The 23,622-nt window shown below is 45.8% G+C and overlaps 1 protein-coding gene across 26 annotated transcripts; it reads left to right on the forward strand.

Moving 5' to 3' along the window:
* Positions 1–2,703: 2,703 nt before the first annotated feature.
* TPM1 (tropomyosin 1) lies at positions 2,704–23,117 on the forward strand. 26 transcript variants are annotated; one of them, XM_071568287.1, is made up of 11 exons: positions 2,708–3,049; positions 3,686–3,811; positions 3,989–4,114; positions 10,663–10,796; positions 11,989–12,106; positions 12,556–12,626; positions 13,417–13,492; positions 13,990–14,052; positions 14,311–14,380; positions 15,653–15,897; positions 17,143–17,228. In XM_071568287.1, exons 1-10 carry the CDS (start codon positions 2,936–2,938, stop codon positions 15,733–15,735), a joined length of 981 nt encoding a protein of 326 aa, XP_071424388.1. In that variant the 5' UTR covers positions 2,708–2,935; the 3' UTR covers positions 15,736–15,897; positions 17,143–17,228. The 26 variants fall into 26 exon arrangements, with proteins under 26 accessions (XP_071424394.1, XP_071424392.1, XP_071424388.1 ...); XM_071568285.1 differs by lacking the exon at positions 3,989–4,114; XM_071568282.1 differs by lacking the exons at positions 3,989–4,114; positions 13,417–13,492 and adding an exon at positions 12,855–12,930 and having other exon boundaries at positions 2,710–3,049.
* The last annotated feature ends 505 nt before the right edge of the window (positions 23,118–23,622 follow it).

Below are 23,622 nucleotides of genomic sequence, written 5' to 3' on the forward strand. Positions count from 1 at the left end.
CTTGATTTTCAACAGAGTCTGATTAAAATAATAGAATTCAAAATGAGTGCAGTAGGTACTCCCCAGCACAAGGGAATCTGCACAAGGGAGTTCTGCTCCATTTGTCAGTGAGGGAGATGAGATGAGATGAGTTGACATTAGCCATTGTGGTGAAAAGCAACAAAAGGTAATAAGTAACATTAGAGAATTGGTATTATGTCAGAAAAACAAAGTTTGTGTTGCCTTTTCAGTGTGCAAGAATAATTTTTGTACAGTCTGTCTTCACATACCAATTAAAGAGGGAGACACTATAGAAGCTTTTTCATTTCCAAGCCCATCTTTCTTAGCCAGCTGGAACAGAAATTCCCAAGTAATTGAAATAGTTAATGAAAGATATAACAAGCAAGTTTACACCTGTCTGTACTTTCCATATTCTCTCTACGAGGAAAAGAAAAATTCAGTCCCATGGATACAGGGTCATCTTACCATAGACAAAGTTTATTAACTGGACATTTTCATGTAAGTAGAACCTCAAGAGATTGTTTTTCTGTGGAGGTGATGACATCCTCCAGGTATTTTTTTAAAAATGGAGTTCCTTTCCTTCTGCCCATGTCTCATACTTGCTCATGTGTCCTAGAGGTTCCCATGTCATGGCTAACATTCTTCTAGAAAAACGGAGCTGCACAGGAATTCTCCAGCAGCCCATCAGCACCACTCCCAAATCAGCCAGCCAGGATACTGTTTGTTTTATTTTGCAGGTCATTCGTTTTCCCCAAAGTGAGAAGAGGTGCCTCAGTGAATTCCCAGCCAAGCCAGTCCATGTTTTTTGAGGAGTTTTTTTGGGAGAGAGAAGTAAGTTCTCTTAAATTAAGAACAAAACCTACTAATACATTTAACAACTCTGTCAGGTTATTGAACAGTATGTAGCTTGGTGTCTTTGAAATATTCACTACACTTACCTCAGAAAGGCCCTAATCTGTTTTAATTGACTATAATGTAAAAGGAAGGTAAGTGCAAAGAGAAAAACTGCACTTTAGGGCTGGCTGTGACTAAATCTGCAGACTTTTTCAACAGTCTGATTTTTGTTGTTTTATAACATTCTGTGACAGTGCTGTGTTTTATTTAATAACTTTTACTATTTTTGCTGTTATTTTACTACTATTGTTAAAGCCGTTTGGTTATGAAACCAATGCAGTGAGAGGGGAATACAGTGAGAAATCATCTTTTCTTTAAGCAGGCATAAGGAGAGCATCTCCTTTGGCAATGCTGTCTGGTAGCACTGCAGGTGAATCCCCATGCCTGGTCTGAGCCTCTTGAACATGGGGTAGTTCAGAGCTGGATATGGGAAGAGGAAGGGAACTGATGGTCTGAACCCTCATCAGCATCCTTTGCTACGCTGTGGAGCTGAAGCTTCGTGGGGCAGCTTGTTTAAGCTTTCCAGCAGTTGGTCTCCAACCCCTGCTTTGCAAATCCAGCCCTTGCTCCCTGGCAAGGACCACGGGCCACAAGCTGTAGGACATTCCTTCCTCCTCCTGCAAAGTAACATCAGTTCAGCTGGTGCAGTGACGGCACCAGCGAGGAATTCTCTGCTGCTTAATTTTCTCTTTGTGTAACCCAAATCCTGCGGGACTCGTGCACATCCACGTACTTAGTGCACTATACAAGGGGGCGTGTGTCCTGAGGACAGCATGTTACGTCTTGCTCACTCTGCTGAGACTGTAAGAGACCTGCCAGAAGCCAATTAAATAGGTCTCTACTTAATTACGTGTTATTTTGTTAATTGCCTCTGCTGCCTGTCTCTCGCTGGCATTACAGAAGGGTTCAAGTCACCTCTGCAGCAAGTTCCTCTGCCCGGGCTGTTGCTGGGCTGCATCCCTGGCACTGCGCGAGGGGCACAGCAGGTCTCCTCTGCCTTTTCAGTGCCCTGTTTGCGTCCCTTCGTGTGCAGCACCGCGACACGCGTCCCTGCAGTGCCAGCGCTGCCCTCGGGAAGCAGTGGCAGCCTCCCCGGACCGCCGGGGGAGGACAGCAGAGTCCTGCCGTGCCCTCGATGGTGCCCTGCCCGGGGGGTCAGGATGGCACCCTGGCCCCTTCCCCTGGCCCTGCGCAGCCCCGCCGGGGTCTCGCCGCGAAGTTTGGGCTCCGTGCTCGGCTGTAGAACCGGCCCAGCACCCGCAGGCACTGGTTGCAGCCGGGCTGCCGAGATGCCCCTTCTCCTCCTCCTCTTCCTCTGCTCCGTCTGCCGGGGGAAGGTCTCCGAACGCGTCCATTCCGCCCGTGCATGCGGTTAACCCGCAGTGCCCGCTCAGCTCCTGCCCCGCAGCCCCGCGTGTTCCCCCCGCGCTCCCGCCGCGGATCAGACGGATTTCCACGGGCGGGAACAGCTAAGACTGGGCTAGTGTCCCCCAGCCCTCGGCCCTGGTGTCCCCCACCCCTCGGTCCGGCTCCTCCGCCCCCTCCGCTCCCGCTTGCTGTCCTTTTTTTTAAGTTGTTTTTTTTTTTCCTCCCAGGAGTAGCAGCGAAACGTCCCGTCCTGCCTATTTGGAAATGGGAACAAATTGCTCCCCCGCCCTACCTCGCCCATCGCATCCCTTATATAGTCATATGTACGGTCAAATGGCAGGCGGCAGCGAATGGGAGGGCTGCGCTTCCCAAAAAAAGCCGGGGGGCAGTGAGAGAGGGAAAGGGGTAGGGACGAAGGAGGAGGGAGGGAGGGAGAAAAAAAAAAAAGCCCTTTCCAAAAAAGTATTGGATGTCTTGAGGAATGCAGTCAGCCCCCTGGGAAAGTACATATCTGTGAGGCGCTCCTTGCCTGCCGCTTGCACTCGGCCGGCGCCCCGTCCCGCACGGACCAGCCTCGCCGTCCCGCAGCTCCTCATCGGGGCTGTCCCGCAGCTTCGCAAGGTTTGCTTTCGGGAGCAGTTCGCGCGGGGACGCGCCCTAAGCCACCGCCACCATGGATGCCATCAAGAAGAAGATGCAGATGCTGAAGCTGGACAAGGAGAACGCCTTGGACAGGGCCGAGCAAGCCGAGGCGGACAAGAAGGCAGCGGAGGAGAGAAGCAAGCAGGTCTGCAGCGAGGGCCGGGCGCAGCCAGCGCCGGGGCGCGACTTGTTCCAGACGGCTCCTCTCTCTTTTCCCCTCCTCCTCCTCTCTCCCCCAGCCTCATACCTTACTGTATTCCACCCCCGCGCCCTGCAGAGCTGGTTGAACATTTCCTAAGGCAGAGTTACAGCCTGGCAGCCCCTGGCTGGAGGGTCCCCGGGGCCGGGTGGGAGGTCGTTCCCCGCCCCGTTCCCACCGTTCCCCCCGCGGAGCGGGGCCTTGGGACAGCCGCGTGGCCGCCGTGCCTTTGTCACCGGGCACGGCCTGGAGAGGCTGCCTCGAGCATCTCCTTAGCAAGACACAGACGTGCTGCGATTTGGCTAAGGACACTTAAAACTGTGTTCGGCTGCCCCAGCATCACCCAGCAGACTTGTCCGATTCCAGGTGTCCAGCTCCCCACTCACCTCCAGATGCATGTCCCATTTTCCTGTCCTCCAACCCCCCTCCTTTACATCTGGGGCTTTATTCGACTGTTTGCACGTTCCTGGGAGATCCTGAAGGAGGAGGGGGGAAGGGAGAGGTATTTATAAGTTAATTTGCCACTTTTCTAAGCCCAGAGAGAAACATATTTCTGCGTTGTATTTCCTCTTGTGCACCTAGTTAGAGGATGACATTGTGCAATTGGAAAAGCAATTGCATGTGACGGAGGATACAAGGGACCAAGTGCTGGAAGAGCTACACAAGTCTGAGGACAGCCTCCTCTCCGCAGAGGAGAATGCTGCCAAGGTATCGTGCCCTTGCCACAAGCAAAGAGAATCTAACTGTCTCTCCTCTCTCTCTCTCTCTGTCCGTCTGTCCTTCTCTGTCTCTTCTGCACCTGCACTTCTCCCTTTGCACGATCACGTTGCCTGCTGCACCTTTTGCCCGCCCTCCCCTCTGCACCACCTTCCACCCGTATCACAGCTGGAGGACGAGCTGGTGGCTCTACAAAAGAAGCTGAAGGGCACTGAGGATGAGCTGGACAAATACTCCGAGTCCCTTAAAGATGCACAGGAAAAGTTGGAACTGGCTGACAAAAAGGCCACAGATGTAAGTTACCCCCATCCCTTTCACCACAAGCCCAGCAGAGAAACCACACGCTCCCTTTGCCCAGGACAGCCAGGACTCCAACCAAACAGAATGCCAAAGCTTTGCTGATGGCAGAGTCTGGGCATCTCCTGGGCAGGGGATGGGAAACACAGCACTGCCTCCTTGCATGAGGTTTGCACACTGTCAGAGGCATTTGATTGGGTTTCTGCTCACTTGACATGTGCTTTTTATGTGTACTTGCTGCTCTAGATGTGAAAGTAAAGAAAGGGTGATTTATCTGTTTGGGTAATGGGGAAAACGGCTCAGGCTGGAACTACACTGTCTTGATAGTGAAACAGAATCAGAGAGTTAATGGCAAGTAGATCCAGGAGAAGGAGATCCTGAAGAGCAAGGGCTGCTAGTTCTGTCTTCAAGAGCGCTCTTCCTAGGCATGCATGTGTTAGAACTGCTGCTAGATACTAGTTTGGCTCACTGATCCCTGAGATAAAGGTTCTCTCCTAGTTGTTGGGGCTTTTTGCCTGGAAATCAGTGGAACTGTTCCACTTGTCAAAGAAAAGTTCAGTCTTGCATGACCTAAAATTGTCTGGAAGATGATACTTGGTAGTCTTGCAGTTCAGAGGACAGCAATCTTGGGAGCAAGCTGGGAGATATATATAGCTCAGCACTTTATATGGTAATAAGGCAGGAGCTTGTGCCTCTCCCAGGCCCTCATCCCACCCACCTGTCTGCCCCTGACATGCATTTAATGTATTGCATGCAGGGAGCCAAAAGAGTGTATTTCTCTAAAGTTAAGGTCCTGGTCTCTATTGCTGCTGTTGGACAAGTTGATTCTCTCTGAGTAGATCTCAGGTCTGAATGACAGGAGTAGGTGAAACTACAGTATTACCAAAGCAATGACCCTCCTGTTCCTATGGCTCAGCTTTAAACATCAACCTCAAACCATAATACAAAGGAGTTGCCCCAGATGAAGCAAGCACAGTATTTCAGGGGGAGGAAGGATACTTATGGAAGGGGAAATGTTACAAACAACTCCACATGAAGGACAACGTGCTTTTGTCTTATTTTACTTCTAACAGGAGGAAAGGATAAAAAAAAGTTTAGCTTCAGTATGGTGATTAAGTAGTATGGCTGTGAAAGAGGACTCAAGAAGTTAGCAAACAGAAGCATGCATAGGAACAGGGGAGAGGGGCTTGTGGATAATGTGGATCAGATGTCTGTGTGCTATGCATGGCTGCCATGGAGGAGAGGCAGCTCCCTAGCAGGACGTTTATTTAACTTGTTCAGAGGAACCACATATAGATCCAGGGGAGATATTCCTTATAAGGAAAAGTATGCAGACTATTTAGAAATAGCTTGCCTAGGGTGAAGGCAGGAGAAATGCCACTAGATTCCTGCTCTGAAATTAAGGATCTCCCTAACTGATCCCAATGCCATTTTCCCCTGCTGGAAAGCAGCATTTGGAGGCTTGTTGAGAGCAATTTTACTTACAGTCTTCCCTCAGGTGGAGGGTAGGAGAGTGTCTGGCTTGTATTCATTGAGGTAAATGCTGCATTTATTTGTATGCATAGAATACGTCTGACATTTTAAGGACATGTTTATTTTTTGGCAAAGCAGTGTTTCTTTGGGCCATTGCAGTTGACCCAGTATTTGCCCTACTAGTTTGGATAGTTCCAAGCCTTAGGAAAAAGGCACGGGCATGGAGGGAGTGCCAGTCCCTGGGCTGGACTCGCCTTGCGGGGGGATGAGGAAATCTTCCCTCGTGTTGTGACTCATCTCCCAAAATCCAGGCACATTCCCGGGGCCACCGCACCTGGGAGGGGGCCCTGCAGCCCCCGCTCCCTGCCCATGACTCGGGGGCCGGGCTGGGAGCAGCAGCAGCACAGCTGGCGGGTTGCTCGGTGTAGTTTCACTACGCTCATATTGGGGCGGTTTAGGCGGGGAAAGTTTTGGGTCCCAGCCCGTGTCCCGACCCGGCTGTGAGCCCGGTCCGGGTCCGGGTCCGGGTGCGGGTCCGGGTGCGGGTCCGACCCGCGGGGCCCTGCCCGCTTCGCCGCCAGGGGGCGCTGCTGCCCCAGCGTGCACCGGGACTGGCACAGACAGCGCTGGTGTGGGACGGGTATGGGACTGGTATAGCCCCAGTATGGGACCGGTACGGGACCGGTATGGGACCCGTATAGCGCCGGTACGGGACTGGTATTGCCCCGGTACGGGACCCGTATGGGACCGGTACGGGACTGGTATAGCCCCGGTATGGGACCCGTATAGCGCCGGTATGGGACCGGCATAGACAGCACCGGTACGGGACCCGTATGGGACCGGTTCGGGACCGGTATGGGACCCGTATAGCGCCGGTACGGGACTGGTATAGCCCCGGTACGGGACCCGTATGGGACCGGTACGGGACTGGTATAGCCCCGGTATAGAACCCGTATAGCGCCGGTACGGGACCCGTATGGGACTGGTACGGCACCGATATAACCCCGGTACGGGACCGGCACAGACAGCGCCGGTACAGCCCCGGTGGGTCCGTCCCGAGCGGAACCGGCACAGCCACGGTCCATGCCATGCCCGGCCCATCCCCTGCTGGCTCCCCGGCCCGTCCATCCCCGGCCGATCGGCTCCCCGGCCCATCCCCATCCCGCCCGCTCCCCGCCGTGCGGCCCCGCCCCGGCGCTGGGCGCGGAGACACTTCCGGGGCCTTGGCGGGCGCGGCGTTGCTGCGGGCGGGGCGGGCAGGGCCGGGCCGGGCCGGGCAGGGCAGGGCATGGCGGCGATGAGCTCGCTTGAGGCCGTGCGCAGGAAGATCCGCAGCCTGCAGGAGCAGGCGGACGCGGCCGAGGAGCGAGCGGGACGGCTGCAGCGGGAGGTGGACCAGGAGCGGGCGCTGCGGGAAGAGGTACGGCCCGGAGCGGGGGGAGCGGGCGGGGGTCCCTCGGCCCCGCGGTGCTGCCCGGGCGGGGACGGCCCTGCCTTCGCCGCCATCCCCACCAGCACGGCCATGTCCTCCCCGGGCAGCCCCCGAGCATCCCCCTGGGGAGCCCCCGGGTAACCCCCGGGCAGTTCCTGGCCAGCCCTGCAAGCAGTTCCTGGACAGTCCCCGAGCAGCCCCCGGGCATCCCCCCGAGCAGTCCCTGCATAGTCCCCCGGACAGCCCCCGGTCCGCCCCGCACAGCTGAATGCAGGTGAGGTGCTGGAGATGAGGTGCTTTGCACCAGGTTCTGAGCAAGCTTTTATGGTTTATTTTTCCCCCCACAAGCCCCCAGTTAGCTCTCTGTCGCTATTCGAGCGAGCCCGCCCGTGGGAAGGAGCGTGGCGACTTGGGCAGTGCCGTACCTGGCGCTGACCCCGCGCTGGCCCCAGCACCTGGCGCAGAGCAGCGTGGTGGGATGGCCCCGGTCACCGACAGCTGCAGTGCGTGTGGCTGCTCAGCGCTGCTCGCTGGGACGGGAAGGGAACAGCAGAGACCAGATCAGGTGTGAGCAGCAGAGGCTGGCACAGCAGGGAGATGTAGTTATGGGTGCCAGACCCAGCAAAAAAACCTGATAGGGCTGTTGTTTGCCTTGCCTCTGACCTTGGAGCAGCTGTAAGTTACTGTTTCCTGCTGTAAAATGTGCACTGTCCTTTGAGGCAGTTTAATGTCTTCAGTGGTTGTGTAAAAGGGAAGCAAAATAACAAATTTCCTGCGTGGTTTATTGCAATAGAAAAAATGGCGATTATTTGGTTTCCTTATAATGTGGGGCTTTCTGCACATTCTGGGCAGCAAGTTCAAAGGAAGAGCATCCTGATTATTTGCAGGTGATCCTCCTTACAGAGCAAAATATGGCTACTTAGCTTGTGTAACTGCTGCATTCTTGCAGATCACTTGGCATTTCAATTTTTTTCAGTGAAGGACCATGTCACAGTCATTAACTTGTTTCATAAGTTTCTGCCTTTAGAAAAACTTGCACTCAATTTGTAAGTTTGGTGGAGCAAAGGAAACCAATTTTCCTACTTTCAGTGACACATTCTCAACAACACATTAAGGGATTTCTATTGAAATGGGAAGCTTTGCTGTTTATATCTTTTGTGGCAGAAGGGATAGTGCTGGAGAAGTGATTGTAGCTTGCTGGTGGAGTCTTCCCTTAAGAGCTCAGCTGCAATGCTATAAAGGACCCAAAGGTTAATGTTTGTCTCTTCCCTGGAGTTGGTTTATGTGGATGATGTGGAATTCTGCAGAGGGAATTTGCATGGTATTTACATTTTTGTTTGGAGGGGTCAGTGAAGGTAGAAAACTGAACTCCCGGGCACGTGTAGGTGTGTGCCTTTTTTACAGTGGGGTTTTTTATTGTTGCAGCTGTATTTGTGCATGCTCAGGGAGGGAGGCTCTGAGAGCAAGGCGACAGGAGAGCTGAGGTGTGACTCTCACCCTTCCCTTAGTGCAATCCTTACATGTATAGCATGTGACCAGCTAGGGTTGTTCTGTGAGTTTGTGTTCTTCCTGTGCAAGGTACAGATACGCAAACAATGAAGAAGCTGAAGCTGTGGCCAAAACATATCACAGCCTACAGCTCTTGATTGTTATACCAGATTGTTAGAAGTTTTAGGACTGTGATTAGCAGCCATTGCCTTGAAAAAGAATCTGTTCTGTTTCCAGTGCATGCATCTCAAGGGGCTGTCAGTAATCCCATTATCAAAATGCATTTTAATTCCTTCTTCTGAAAAACCGAATTTCCCTTACAACAGTAACAATTAGCACCCGATGGTAACTTACCCACGTCATCTCTCATTGGGAAAGTATGTGGGATCCGAAGGCAGGAGGTTGTGTTTGACTGGTAGCTGTGGGAGTGCCCTGAGTGTCACTGGGGTTTTTTCCTGCCTTGCCATATAAGGAGAGAAGTCCTGCTCTGCAGGAGAATAACTTGGGCCATATAAGGCTGGTTGGTAAATCCTTAGTGAGTTACTGGAGCAGGAAGTGAAAGCTTGAACTTTACTCACCCTGTTTTCGAAGCACAGTGTATGCTCTTATCATGATGAGGAGTCCTGACATGATAATAATTAACTTGTAACATTACAAACTTCCAAAGTAACATTTATGAAATATTATTTTCTTTCTTAATTCAGAAAGCTAAAATAATCTTACTATTTAAAGCCTGAAGTCCAAAAATACAGGTTTGGAGTAGTACTGCATGATTGCATAGCTAAATATTTATATTTGGATTAATGTGGATCTCTAAGGATGAGGTCTTTTCTGCTTCTATGTATTCACTGCCAGTACATATTAATGTTCAAAGACATATTTGCTTCCCAGTTTTTGTGTTAGTCATTCTAGCAGGGCATTGTTACTGTATTGTCAAAGGTAGATTTGCTTGTCTGATCTGTAAGTTACTCTTCCTTCTGTTATGTACAGCAAAATTTTCACTGCAGCTAACTGTGTCCAGCTACCTCTGGTTAGAAAAGAAAAAGTACCAAACTGATACTTTTGGTATCTACTTTTACTAGAGAGTTGGTTCCCTCCTCAACCAGACATCGTAGGAAATTCAGATGTATTCTTGTTCATATATAGTATATGTATCTCCCATGTACATTAAATTTCAGTACTAATTAAGAGTGTTATTCTCAGAAGTAATTAACTTTTTAGAATAATGACCTTTATATATATATTTTGTGCTTAATACAGTGTTAAAGAAAGTTTAATAATGAGGTTACCACGAGAAGGCTGTTACAGAACTCACTCTGCCACTTGAGCAAGGGTAGGTTGGAGGATGTGAGAAGTAAGAGCTTGTAATGATAAGAGGCAGATGAGTTGGAAGTGTTATACAGAAGATTAAGTGAACAGGTAATGCAAGAGAGGCAAATTTAGAGGAAGATGGAGGATGGCATTATGGGGAAAAAAAAACTAAAAGAAAAAGGTGTTTTAAGTGATTGTTGCCTGTACCAGGGCCCTTCTGAGGTGCAGCCTCTGCTGATGCCTTTTTTATCAGCTCTTGCATAGTTTGCCTATGAACAAAACTTTGAGTACTGCAGCACTTCTTAAATGTTCTCATGCTCTCTCTGTGTCAGCTGTGTCATTGCAAATGCTGATCTAGGGGGATTTTTGTATGTTTACACTGAACCCTTCTTACGGAACTGCAGGAAATGTTGTGGCAGTTCTTAGCAAAAGAAGTGAAAGGTCACAAATAAAGGATTTGGGATAACAGAAACATCACGAAATTGGTTTGTGTTGATTTAACAAAAAAAAAAGGGGAGGTCTGTAATTAATGTCTGCAAATACAATAACAGAAAATACTCAGGTAACGATGCATAGTTCTTCCAGTGCAGTTCCTTCTAGTACAAGTTGTACAGTCCTTAAAGTGCTTCATTGAAAGGACACATTAATCACTTTTTCCTCTGTTGAGCAAGAGCTTCACAATTCAATGAGGGCATGTACATCCATGTGTGTGGATTTTTTAGTGGATGAAGTCAGGAGATATGGAAGTGCTGTGAAACGGCAGTAGCAGGTAAATGGGACAATCTTACAGGAGATGATGTGTGCCTTATTATGAACTAATTTCTGTTCTTCCTCTGCTTAGGCTGAGAGCGAAGTGGCTTCTCTGAACAGACGCATCCAGCTGGTTGAGGAAGAGTTGGATCGGGCTCAGGAGCGCTTGGCCACTGCCCTGCAGAAGCTGGAGGAGGCTGAGAAGGCTGCAGATGAGAGTGAAAGGTGGGTGGGGCCACTCTTGAATGGATGGTTACCCTTATGACAAAGATCTTAATTGCCAGGGTGTGTTAGGGCAGTAAATTAAACCACTCCTATGTCTCTGAACGTGTGTAATCTGCTCTTCCTTTGCGTACATGGGACAGCTTGTCTAAAGGAATGTCCACAATATGTAGGCTTGCATTCTTCTTCAGTTGTAAAAATGAGATTAAAGCGGTGCAGGCCCTTTGATGAATCAGGTCACATCCTGTGAAAAGTGGTTGACTGAGCCCAGATTTCTCTGTTGGAATGACAACTTCTTAAGGTACTCTTGTGCTGTTGGGCAATTCTTGAGTTCATTGTGGGTAGAAAATCTCACCTGGAGAGCAGGAATGTTCTGGAAGAAGCTTTGATTCTCCTGTTGGCAAGATAGGTACATGAGAGTGAGCAAAGGAGAGACTGATAATTCCCTTCAGATTTCCAAAAGTCCATAATGTAAGTTAAGAACTCAAGATTTGTGACTTCAGAAGATCTTCTCTCTTCTGTAAACTGTATTTTATACCTGTGATAATACCTTTTATCATGAAAGAAGCCCAGATATTCTGCATATGTATGTCAACCTCACTAACTACACAGCCTGTTGAAAAGAAAAACACCAGAGACTCAAAGTATGTTTTGAAACACTTTGAGGATTTGAGTCAAGTGTGCAGCACACAATGTTCCCTGTTATGAAGGAGTTAAATTTTGCTTATGCAGAGCACAGAGAGTTTCAGTGTTCTGGAGCTCTGACATGGCAAAACTCAGGGGAGTCTGGCCCATAAACATGATTCTTGTCAGTCCTACAAGGGCTGTAACGTGCTGTTCTGTGATGAGTGTAAAAGCACAGATGTTTTCAGTCATCCCATTAGGTCTTTAGAAGCAAGACCCTTTATTCACCTTTCTATAAGATGAGTTTCCCTTCAATTTAAAATGGAAAAAGGACAGTGCAGCTGAACTGTGGTGAAGAGCTAAACAAATCACACTTTCTTCCTAAGACATGTTTTGCTCCTTGAACTTCTGAAATGGAAGTGCACGGGACTAGACCTGTGGTGTGAAGCCTCAAATGTCTGATGTGCTTCGTTCACCTTAACACAGCTGTCTGAAAATCTCACTCCACTTGTAGCAGAGCTGGAGATAAACTGACCTGAACCTTGCCTTTCCTGTTTTTCACGTCTTTCAGAGGCATGAAGGTCATTGAAAACAGAGCCCAGAAGGATGAGGAGAAGATGGAAATCCAGGAGATCCAGCTTAAAGAGGCCAAGCACATTGCTGAGGAGGCCGACCGCAAGTATGAAGAGGTCAGTCCTTGAGTGCAGCTCATCTCTGTCCAAAGTCCAGGAGGCTGTGCCTGTATGGTTGGGGGTTTTTTTCCACCTTTGCCCTTTAAGTTCAGAAGTTCACAAATACCACTGTGCACAGCTGTGGAAGGAAAAATGGGCACCTGGATACCTCAGGGGACAAGGTGACAGGAGATCTGTGCTTAGATCTCTGCACTAGAATGATTGAGAGTATTCCCAGGGCTCTTAGGGGAAAAAAAACTATTTTGAAAATACCCTCTGGTGAATGAAAGAGATCTTGAAAAATGTCAGATTACTAAGACTCAAGTGAATAAGCTGCCACGTAATCAAAACTTGTGTTAATTGAAAAAATGAGCAGAGGCCCAGCCCCCTGCTCTGTAGGGTCTGGAAAGAGGTGACCTGTGCTGCAGAACGTCATATCCCTGACTGTCAAGTGCCTTTTCCTGTAGGTGGCTCGTAAGCTGGTGATCATTGAGAGCGACCTGGAGCGTGCTGAGGAGCGTGCTGAGCTGTCAGAAAGGTAAGTGTTGCACTGCCCCAGTGTGTGAGGTGCTACAGGGTGACTATAACAGCATGAAACGTTTGGCAGCACACCGTGTGTTCAGCTCCAGGCTGTGTTGTGCTCATTCTGCGCGATGGTCGCCGCTGAGGTGACTGTTGTATTTATGTGTGTGTGTTGTCACTGCATGCTGTACCTGCACACTGATTTTGTGAATGGCTTTTGTGCATTTCATGTGTTCACTAACAGCCAAGTCCGACAGCTGGAAGAACAGTTAAGAGTAATGGATCAGAACTTGAAAGCATTAATGGCTGCCGAGGATAAGGTACTGAGACTAATGAACAGTTTTGAGGTTTAACTGCAACCCGAGTCTTTCAGCTTCCATAGCCCATTAGCTCACTCAGTAGTAACAAGTCCTTGCTATGCCCTTCACTCTTTGCATCTTGCTTTGGTGGTTTTCTTTGGTCTCTATTTTTTGTTTATTTATTTATTTTTACCTTTAAACTGACCTCCTGTGCAGCCAAAAGAAGCTGAACTGTCTCACGTGTAAAAGCTCTGTAAATATTTCTGTGTAAGCCAAGGGCTGTAGATAAATTTGTGTCTGGTCATCGTCTTAATGTGCTCTTGAAACGGCATTTGGCATCACAAAGAGTTGCTTTGAATCTGTGATGGATCAGCTGCTTTTGAGGCCGTCCTTTTGCCCTGGAATTGTTTTCATTTTTCTCTATCTCTTCCCTCTATTTTCTTCTGTTTCTTTTGCTTGACTGAATCTTCCATCCGCCCCTTTCCTGCCTTCCCTCCGAAATAACAGCAAATGTGCTGAGCTTGAAGAGGAGTTGAAAACTGTGACCAACAACCTGAAGTCGCTGGAGGCTCAGGCTGAGAAGGTAGGATAGAGACTTATGTGAGAACATGTCCCTTACCTTGTCACCTGGCCTGTGGGGGTTCCTTATATCCTGGTCACTGCAGCATTTCAGCAGGGCTGTTGTCAGTAGAAGCATTTGAACTTACTACTCAGTTCATATTTGGCCCTTATTTGGCCCCAAGTTCTGTGAAACCTCTGACAGGATTAAATATTATTAATAGAATTACCCTCAGACTGGCTCTGTGTGCTGACAGTCAATTCTCCAAACAATACTCCTCTTTAAAAGTGTAATACTAATTTCTGCTCAGAGTTCTCACCATATTACACTGCAGTGTATCTCAAGGGAAGTTTGACTCTTGTAATAAACTGCATTAACACAGTCTTGTAACTGGAATGAATTGTTTTACCCTTATTATTTCTTGTGTACACATGATTTATTAGAAGAGAGTTTCAACTGTGGGTTTTTTGGTATATTTAGAATACCCAGTCTAATACCAGTGATCCTCTTTCTAATTACAGTACTCACAGAAAGAAGACAAATATGAAGAGGAGATTAAAGTCCTGACTGACAAACTGAAGGAGGTAAAATTAGAGCTGTTCTTTGCAACATGTCTTCCAATGCACCTTTGTTTCTTTTAATGTAAACATCACTTTGCTTTAAGAGTGAACACACCGTTTTGGAAACAGTTTAGTGCTAAGTATCTCTTCCAAAAATTAATATATATTAGCCTTATATTTACCTCCTCTCCTTGTACTTTTTTCTTCATTTGGGTTGTTGCTGCACTGTTCCTGAGTACTGTGTGTGTTTGCTGAAGCAGCCTGTCTTTGTCTTGACCTCAGGCTGAGACCCGTGCTGAGTTTGCTGAGAGGTCAGTAACCAAGCTGGAGAAGAGCATTGATGATCTAGAAGGTATGGGCTTTAGTTTTTTTACTTATTATAGAAATACATATCTCTTATTCTGCTGTTGGGGATTGCAGGGGTGTTGTTTGGGTTTGTTTTTTTTTCATTACCCAATTCTACTGGCTGGGCTTGTCCCACTTATATAAATGGGTCTGCCTAAAGAGTAAAACAGGCAAAACATTTTCCAGATGAAACTTTTAAACTTCAGGTGAAGTGTTTTGCTCTTGCCTATTCCTTTTTCTCTCATGTTCTCAAGACTCTTTTCATTTTTTTGCTTTATACTCTTCTACTTGGAGGCATATAAATGTGTAGGGTGAATGATCAGATGGTAAGTGTTACTATCAACTTACTAAAAAGCTGATGAAGAGCTGTGTTATGTTTGCAATAATTAGGAATGTAGCAAGTTAACCTAATTTATTATTGTGACAAGTGTGGGTCAGGGCAGGCATTTTGTGACATAGACCAGTTGCTGGTTTTCAGTAAACCTAATAGATTGTACACATAATCAGAAAGCTTATTTAACTTCAGAGAGTTTGTTGTAAGGTTTTGATAAATCTGTCAGAACTAGAGCAGAGTGGTAGAATGTGCTTCCTGCCTCCAGAGAAAATAATTCAGTAGGGCTTTGTAATTAGAAGTTATATGGAGGTTACTATTTAGATGCATTACACTAAGTCTAGGATTTTAAGAAGGTTAATTGCTTGGTGTGGCAGGCTGAATTCTGCATGAAGGCTATGAAATGCCTGGGTAGCTGCTGAAAATTTATGGTTACTGACTCAGGAAGGAAGCAGAGAAGAAAGATAAGTGTTTAGAAGGAACAAAAATTGCTGTAAGAAGCTGAGTTTATGCCATCACAGAAACCAGAGTGGTTTGCAAAAATAGTGGTAGAAAATGGTAGCGTCCTCCTTGAGCCCTGGTTTTGGATCTTTTTCTCCCTAGCTCCTGTGTGCCTTCCTAATGTGCATTAAAACAAAAATATAGGACAGCAAAATGTGGATTTTTTTTTCCCCTTGTATGCTTTCTTTCCTTGGTTTTCTCTGTATCACACGTTGCCTCACTGGCAGTGCAGTTAATGACCTTGTCACACAGAACTGTTCACTACTGGTATTTCTACTCTCTAATTTTATCATTTTCTTTCATGTTGTCTGTCCCAACACTCCTTTCTGTGCTCTGCCCTTTTCCTGTGGCTTCTGGATGGTATCCCCTGCCACCACCACCTGCACCTTCCATCCTATGGTCACCTCCATTCCCTTGCACACCCGTGCCTTCCCTGGGGCACCATAGATGAGCTGTATGCTCAGAAACTGAAGTACAAAGCCATCAGTGAGGAGCTGGACCACGCTCTCAATGATATGACCTCCATGTAAATGTCCTGCCCCTCTGTGCCTGCTGCTGCTTCTCCCCTGCCCTCACTGATTGCACAGTGCCAACCCTGGGAGATGATCCCCCTCTGTAGTGGGACTCACTCCTTTAGCTTGTCTAGGTGTACAAAATACCATGAACAATTTCTTTACCGTGGCAAAGAGGGGGTGAGTGCTGTGCCTAGCCTGGTAAATACTCATGGTGATTTTGTAAGCTTGTGGTTACTCTTTCATTCAGCGTCTGCAATCCTTGTGTCCTGTGGTTGCCCTTTGTTTGTAGCTCTGTTTATCCTCTCAGTTCACTTCTGTTCAAACATTATCTACCAGGCCCATCATGTTCATTTTACCAAAGAGAATTGCCTTGGTATGTGTTGCATTCAGAGTGTATCCTTCTGCCTGCTGTCACAATTTTGCTCTGCCAGAGTATCTACAAAAATGTCAGAGAAATTTAGATTTGGCTGTATTCTATTTATTAATGACAGTGGAAAGTGTTGTCTAAATTTCTCTAACTGCTCCAAAAATTTCAGCTGTTATCACTAAATTACAGGAGTGGAAATTGATTTAAAACACTTTGTCATTAAACCCATAAAAGTCCCAATTGATTTATAGATTTCTTCTGCATATTTTCTGGGTAGTGGTAGTAATTTAATTTGAATATACCAAAAAACGTGGTAAGTCATAAGGAGAAAAGCAGAGTGGCAGGAAAGCAGGAGGGTGATCAGCTGTAAGGTGTGCCCTGCAGTGTGTGACACACCTGACCCTTGCTCCATGGAGCAGAACTGAACAGAGGTCAGCTGGGCATCCACGTCCCCACCTGGCACTGGCATGACCCCTGGGCAGCTGGCATGGGGCAGAGTAGGGGCTGGGGCTCTCCAGTGCTTGGGAGCTGCAGTGTTAAGTCCCAGCATTTCTTTTTTGAACCTGGCATGTTTCCACAAGGCATAAGGTTTGCTCACAGCTTGAAATGTATTTTGTGTGCACCCATATGTTGTGTTTTTTCCTTAGCATTTTTTCATCCCTATGTCTGTCCCTTTCCTCCCTCTCTCCACCAACATTTTAGTAGAGGTCTAATGTCATCTGCTTTGTGTGCTTCGAGTTTATTTTTTGTTTTTAAATTCCTTCCCACCATATGCTTTTGCTCAGTGGCTTATCAAGCAAATGGATCTCTTTTTTTCCTCCTCTGTGTACAGCAATTACAGTATTTCTTCAATTTGGGATATTTCTAAATGAAAAACAGACTTTAAATTGTGCTCTGCTGGTACATGAGGACATTCCAGTCCCAGCATGGTGTGCTGTTTCTCTAGTATAGTCTCTCAGCATGTTGGGCTCTGCTCTGCAGTTGCTGCTTTTTTGGAAGTCTTTACTGCACCTTTTTTCATTTTCTCCCTTATCTCACTTTTTCTTTTCATGCAGATAATTTTCTTTGCTTCACTTCTCCAAAGACATCCTCATCGAGTTGGATAAACCATCTTTCCAGGCTTTGGATGTTTCATGGGTTCATTGTCCTGTCTTCTAGCTTAGTTGCCTCTCTTCTCTACACCTGTCTCAGAACATGCTCTGTTTGTGCTCTGCTGTACAGAAACTACATTTCTCAATGTAAAATAAACATCCCAGCTGTATCCCTTTTGCTATTCCCTTGCCTTTTATTTAAGTAACTATTTAAGTTCTTAATAAAAATTGTGCTTTTTTTGCCATTAGGGATTTAATTTTTATTTTGTGTTTTCAATTTTTATCTGCAAACACTTTTGCCTGAATGTTGACAATGCCAAGCCAGTGACAGCAGTCTGTGGGATGAGAGTATTACCCTGGGTGTCAAAACCAACCAGTTATTTGTTATTATCTTAGTTTTTCTCAATATATGATGCAGATAAAATGTCAAATAGATGTAATGGGATTTTTTCCAGTTGTTACTGTTAGGCCAAAATCTGCAAAGAACCTTCTTTTTTGGGGTCACTTGGTCATGAGAACGTGGCTGAGAGAACAGTTACATCCTTGACACCAGATTTTTCACTTTAAAATCTGAAATTTTCTACTGTCTTAGTGCTGGAGACTTCTAGTCTTCATGTAAGTGTGTTTTTGTTCATTAACTTAAATGAGACAGGTTTAAAGGGACAATATCAAAAATTTTTAATTCTGGGGGTTTTTTTAATCCAAAAATAATCCTTGAATTGTTTTGCAAAAAAGTTTTCTCTCTTTCACCTTCAGGTAATTCAGCAAATGTGTTGCTTGTTAACTTTTGGGAGTTTCCAAGAAACATTTTTCTTGAGTGATATGATAGGACTGGAAGTTCATCAGGGAGGTTTCAGTAGTTTTCAGTTCTTGTGCCTGGCTCAGACTTGTCAGTTTGAATTGCAGACTCACCAGGAGTGTTTCAGAACTTGAGCAGGAAAACTCTCATGATTATACTACAATTAATGAAATAATTTTGCTGCAAAGTGGAACATCATGGATTTCAGGTTTGAAAGCCTGAACATTGGCTTTCCCCTGATTTGGCAGTGCCTGATTAAGGATGAAGCATTAAATACTGACACCTTGCTCTTCTTTTGGTAGTTATTTGCAAGTAGGAAGTTTATTCCCTTATTTTAACTTCATTTACATTACAGTGAAAGAAGTTATTTTCCATTTCACATTAAAGTGGGTCAGTTTAAACTGGATTGATGCCTGTCACTCTATCTATTGCTAAAGTTCCTAAGTCACCAAAGCTAAACAAACTCATTATAGCTGAACTGTAGTTTTTAACTTGTAGAATCATGTAAATATGTCTTTGTTGTTCAGCTTCAAGATTATTCAGCAAGACAGTCTAGACTAGATTTTCCTCCTTCCCCAAAACTTGTTTTCCAAATAAGGCTTACAAATGGATGCATCATCTCCCCCCAGCATCCCTGGGTGACTTTGGCATATCCCAGTTTTCTGTGCCATGACACATGCTGTTGTTGCTGGCTGTGGGGAGAAGCCCAAGGACAGGATGTGTATCAGCAGTCACAGGTAGTTACATCCCAGGGTTCAGTGAGTTCCTCCTCACCAGGTGGGATGCAGTGAGTGGTCTGTGCACTGTGTGAGTGCAGCTGGAGACCAGAGTGCTGGCTGTGAAGCTTAACCAGATACAGAGTGACTGAGACTGACCTGGTTAACCTCACAAATGCAGGAGTTGTGGGGGATGTGGTCAGCTGTCACTTGTCAACTGAGCCAGGATAGATTATGCTACAGTAACTTCAGCTCCTTAATTCGTTGCATATTTTGGTTCATTGTGTTAGCCAGGGGTGCTTTTCCCTCAATTCCTTGTAATACTGTTATTTCTTAAGAAAAACTTTTAAAAAAGCAAAATCCACTGTAGGAACCTGGCAGCTTTGAACACAGTAATTCTGAACATCAGTAGTGAAGTTTTCCCTTTTCTGTCACTCAGACATGATCAGCCCTGTGCACTGTAGGATGGCAAAGTGCTGGGAAGGGCAGTGCAGTGTGTACCCAGTTCCTGGCTGGTCCTGCTGCAGTGAACCTGCCTCCCCAGAGCTGTGTGGTTTCTCACTGCAGGGTGTTCAGCATTCCTGTCCCCTTTGGTGGGGATGTGGCGCCTCTCCTGTCCCCTTTGGTGGGGATGTGGCACCTCTCCTGTCCCCTTTGGTGGGGATGTGGCACCTCTCCTGTCCCCTTTGGTGGGGATGTGGCACCTCTCCTGTCCCCTTTGGTGGGGATGTGCCACCTCTCCTGTCCCCTTTGGTGGGGATGTGCCACCTCTCCTGGCTGGTTATTGTTGGTGGCAGCACAAGGCTGGCTCTGGGCTCTGCTGGGCTGGGCTGAGCCTTGCTGGGTCTGCACCAGGCAGGGCTCTGTCTCTGTGCCAAGGGCAGCCCAGACACACTGGGGACATCCAGGGCTCTCTGAGCACTCAGGAATTGCTTTCCTGCTTTACCTCGGGGGTTTAATCTCATTTTGGACATTGAGCAATACTGTAAATCTCTGCCTCAGTTAGAGAGGGGTTTTCTGTGGTGAAGATAAGTGTCAAGTTCTTAGTTCAAATGTCATGTTTGAATAACAACTAAATACACTTTGCCAGACAAAGTAAAATTTTAGTTACTCTAAGGTTTTGATGGGTTTTTTTTACATCTATGTGACATTATCCTGATGAGAGAGACAAGACCCAATTGTTGTGGTCCAGGATGAGAGCTGTGAAATGTGCAGTTTTTCCTGAGCTGGCTGTTGGACTTTGGGCTGGGAGGAAGCTGGGAGGAGTTACTCACCACACAAGCATGTCCTGCAGCCCAGCTCATTGCACAGCTTTGCTCCTGCTGTGTCCAGTGCCTGCAGGGGAAGAGCATTGCTGTGGAAGCTGTTAGGAAAAGAGTCAGAAACAGTCATTTCCTGCAGGGGAATAATCTGGGATCAGGAGGTCAGGAGTGCAGTTTGGATCTAGACAGTTGAGAATATGGACAATCTGAGAACACAGGGCAGTCAAAAGCCATTGTGGAACATTCTTTTACCCTGCAGAACAACTCTCACTGACTGTGCTGTCACAACCCAGCTGTGGCTGTCCTGTCTGAACATGAGTCCTCTCTGTTGGCTGTCTTTGAGCAGCACAGCTTTCCATCCCTCCATTTCATTCTCACCAAATGTGTTGGGTCTGTTTTCTTACAAAGCACAACAGGACAATTTAAAGTTTTATCTAAATATCAATAACCAGTATCAGAAGTGTATTTTCCTACCAAAAAGAACATTTCCCCCATCAGATGCCCTAAGAATGGCCTGAGTGAGACCTGGCTCCTGCCTTCTCCTGCTGTCCCTCATGCTGGTTGTGATGCAGTTGCTCTCCCTCCACTGACAGATGAGGTTCCAGCACACCTTAAACAGTTTGCAAAGAATAAATGGCACTCACAGAACTAACCTTGCACACACTGTGCAGGAGACTGGAGCAGGCCTTGGTACTTGTAGGAGTGTGGCTGCAGTTCAGTTCCTGTTCAGTTTGTGTCTCACACCAGGATCCTTAGCCAGTTCTTCCTATGCTGTAATAGCTGTTCTTGGCGTAGCTTTTTAATTACTGAGTCCTAGAACCAAAGGTAAAATGTTTCTCTGTGTGTCACTGAACTGTCTGTCATGTGACCAGTTTCTTTATTAACTCTTATTTAAATGTTTTCTCTGTCTAATCTGTCTTCATTCTGCCTCTTTTTTCCCTTCTAACCTGCTTGCTGCCTGTCCAGACCAACTCTACCAGCAACTTGAGCAAAACAGTCGCCTCACTAATGAACTAAAGCTGGCACTGAATGAGGATTAAACTTTAGTGTGACTATACTGTTAAATTGTTGAAAACCACCTTCTTCCAAATTTCCTTTAAGAACAAATCAGTAAATGTAGAAATAAGCAAGAAACCTAGAAATTGATTTTTTTTATGGTAAATTAATGGAATAAATTCTCAGTTTCTCTTGGGAAAATATGAAAATTCTTCTGGATGAGGCTTTTCATTACGTGTGTTTGCACACCTGCCCTGGAGGAGCACTGAGCTCTTGGCTGTGCAATAGTTTCCACTTGAGTAAACAGCATTTTGCTGAGAATATTCAAAAAGTAACAGGCTGCCTTGTACCTGAAAACATGAATTGGCCCTGAGATTTTTACTAGAAATGAGAGAAAAATACTCACCAGGATTCATATTTCTGTATTTCAAAACCAACTTAAAGGATATTTACAGCTGTTTTTGTTGTCTGGAGACTTTGAGATGATAATTTTGCATTTCTATGAATTGGGCTTGAGGGGAAAAAATAAAAAAAAAAGCATGGGAGCTCCACCTGAAAATGCTGATCAGTTTGAAGGTATGTTTGCTTAGTGTGAAGTCACTATTACTGGATTCTGGTAGGCTGCACCTCTAGAACATTGTGCTCATTTATTGTATGAAATAAGTGTGTGAAATGACTGTCCTATAAAAGTGTGCATGCAACATAAAGCTACTAACTTCCAATTTATTTATTTTCTAGAAGAAAGAGATTTCTTAATGGTCACTGAAGAAGATAATAGTTTTAATTTTTTTGTTCTTTGCATTTCTGAATTCTATGAAACTTATTGTATGGATCTGCAAAGAGCTTAATAATTATTTTATTGCCTACTTTAAAAAACAGTAATTAAAAAAGCCATTTACCATCCCATATTCCTATAAGCAAAGAGCTTCCAGAACCTGCAAGAATTGCATCTCTGTTGGCAGTGCATTTTCTTAATAAATGCAGCTGCAAACAGTTCTAAACCTGCATTACTTGCTGTTTGTTGTGTTAATTTGGAATTCTCTCTGGTTGTGTTGTCTGGGAATATTGGTATTTATGAGCATGCACATTTCTTAACTTCCTAAACCCTGCAAGTGAAATGATGATTGCATGCCTTCATGTTCTGAGAGTCAGTGCCTCCAAAGAACTGCTATTCATGTTGTAATTTTCTAATCCCACAACAGAGAAAGTGGCACATGCCAAAGAAGAAAACCTTAATATGCATCAGATGCTGGATCAAACTTTACTGGAGTTAAACAACATGTGAAAAACCTTCTTAGCAGCAACCACATTATTTGTTTTATTCTTTTTTACACCTGCTTGCCGTGAAACCCCATAAACATGTCTTTTATTTTAGTTTCACCACAGTCACAAGAACATCAATGCTAAATTACCAAGCAGGGGTCAGGGAAACACCGAAATGGGCAAGCCATATGCGGGTTAAAGCTACGTGACATTCTGGTTTCAATGTGCCATTTCCCAACACAAATGTTACCTACACTTTGTAGAGAGTTCAGCAATTCAGTGTGCTTAGTCTTTGGAGAACCCTGGCTGTGGCAGAAAGTGTCCCACCCACCTCAAGTGCCAACCACAGGTTTTACCCAAGAAGAAATGGTTCGTGTTCAAGAGGGATCGGGTGGAAATGGTGCTATTTTGAACAAAAGGTTCTGCTGAAATCTTTTGTTTGATATCAGACAAGTCAGGAGATATCCAGCACAGTAATTTATTTTTATCAGAATTTTACTGATCTGTGAGAATTTGGACTTTCTGTGCCTTCTAAATCAGTGAAATGAAGGTGTGTGAGCAACAGAGACAAGTGAAGGCTTCTGCAGGTTTTAAATTGTGTTCTTGCAGCTCAATACAGAAGTGTAGGTCAGCATTTCACCTGGACTATTCATTGGATTGTATTTTTCATGTTGAAATGAAAGATGAAATAATAAATTCAGGACAAAACATTAATTTGGAAGAGATTCTTTTAAAATGTATTTTATTTGTGTGGATTTTGGGGAAGGGGGAAGGAATTTTTAAACCGATATTCGCCTCACTTTTTTTTCACACTTTCTTTGAGCAGTTTTAAAAGTATACCTGTATGTAAACATTGTATAATGATATGAAATAAAATGCACATTTTAGGACATTTTTTTTAAATTTTGCTCTCCTGTGGTTTGTTTTTCATCACATCAGCATTCTGTGTGTAAAATATGCACACGTGCAGTGTCCTGTGAACACTCTGTCAGTCTGCTCTGTGTTGCTGGGCTGTAAAATGCAATGGAATGCAGTGGTTTGGACAGATGTGTCTCTGCAGCTGCTCAGAGGGGCCCCTTGAAGGCTGTCACTCCACTGTGTGCCCAGGTGGGTGCAGAGTGCAACTGTCCCCCAACTAATGATGGAGCTTCCCAGGATTATTCAGTGCTGACCAAACTGGTTTTGGTAAGGCCAGAACTCCCACAGACCTCTGTGTAAATGAGTCCTAAAGGCCTTGCTCTTGGAAACATTCCCATGTATTTATATATCTTACCTGGTAATCTGGGTTAATTTACTTGGATAAACCTTCCAAAATCACATGTCCTGTTCATAAGTGATCCTTTCACCCACCTTTTCACTGGTTGCTGATTTCTCCATGTGTAGGTGTCTTTTACTGGAATTGTGAGGT

Source organism: Pithys albifrons, chromosome 13, assembly GCF_047495875.1.
Source record: "Pithys albifrons albifrons isolate INPA30051 chromosome 13, PitAlb_v1, whole genome shotgun sequence".
Classification (NCBI taxonomy): Eukaryota; Metazoa; Chordata; class Aves; order Passeriformes; family Thamnophilidae; genus Pithys; species Pithys albifrons.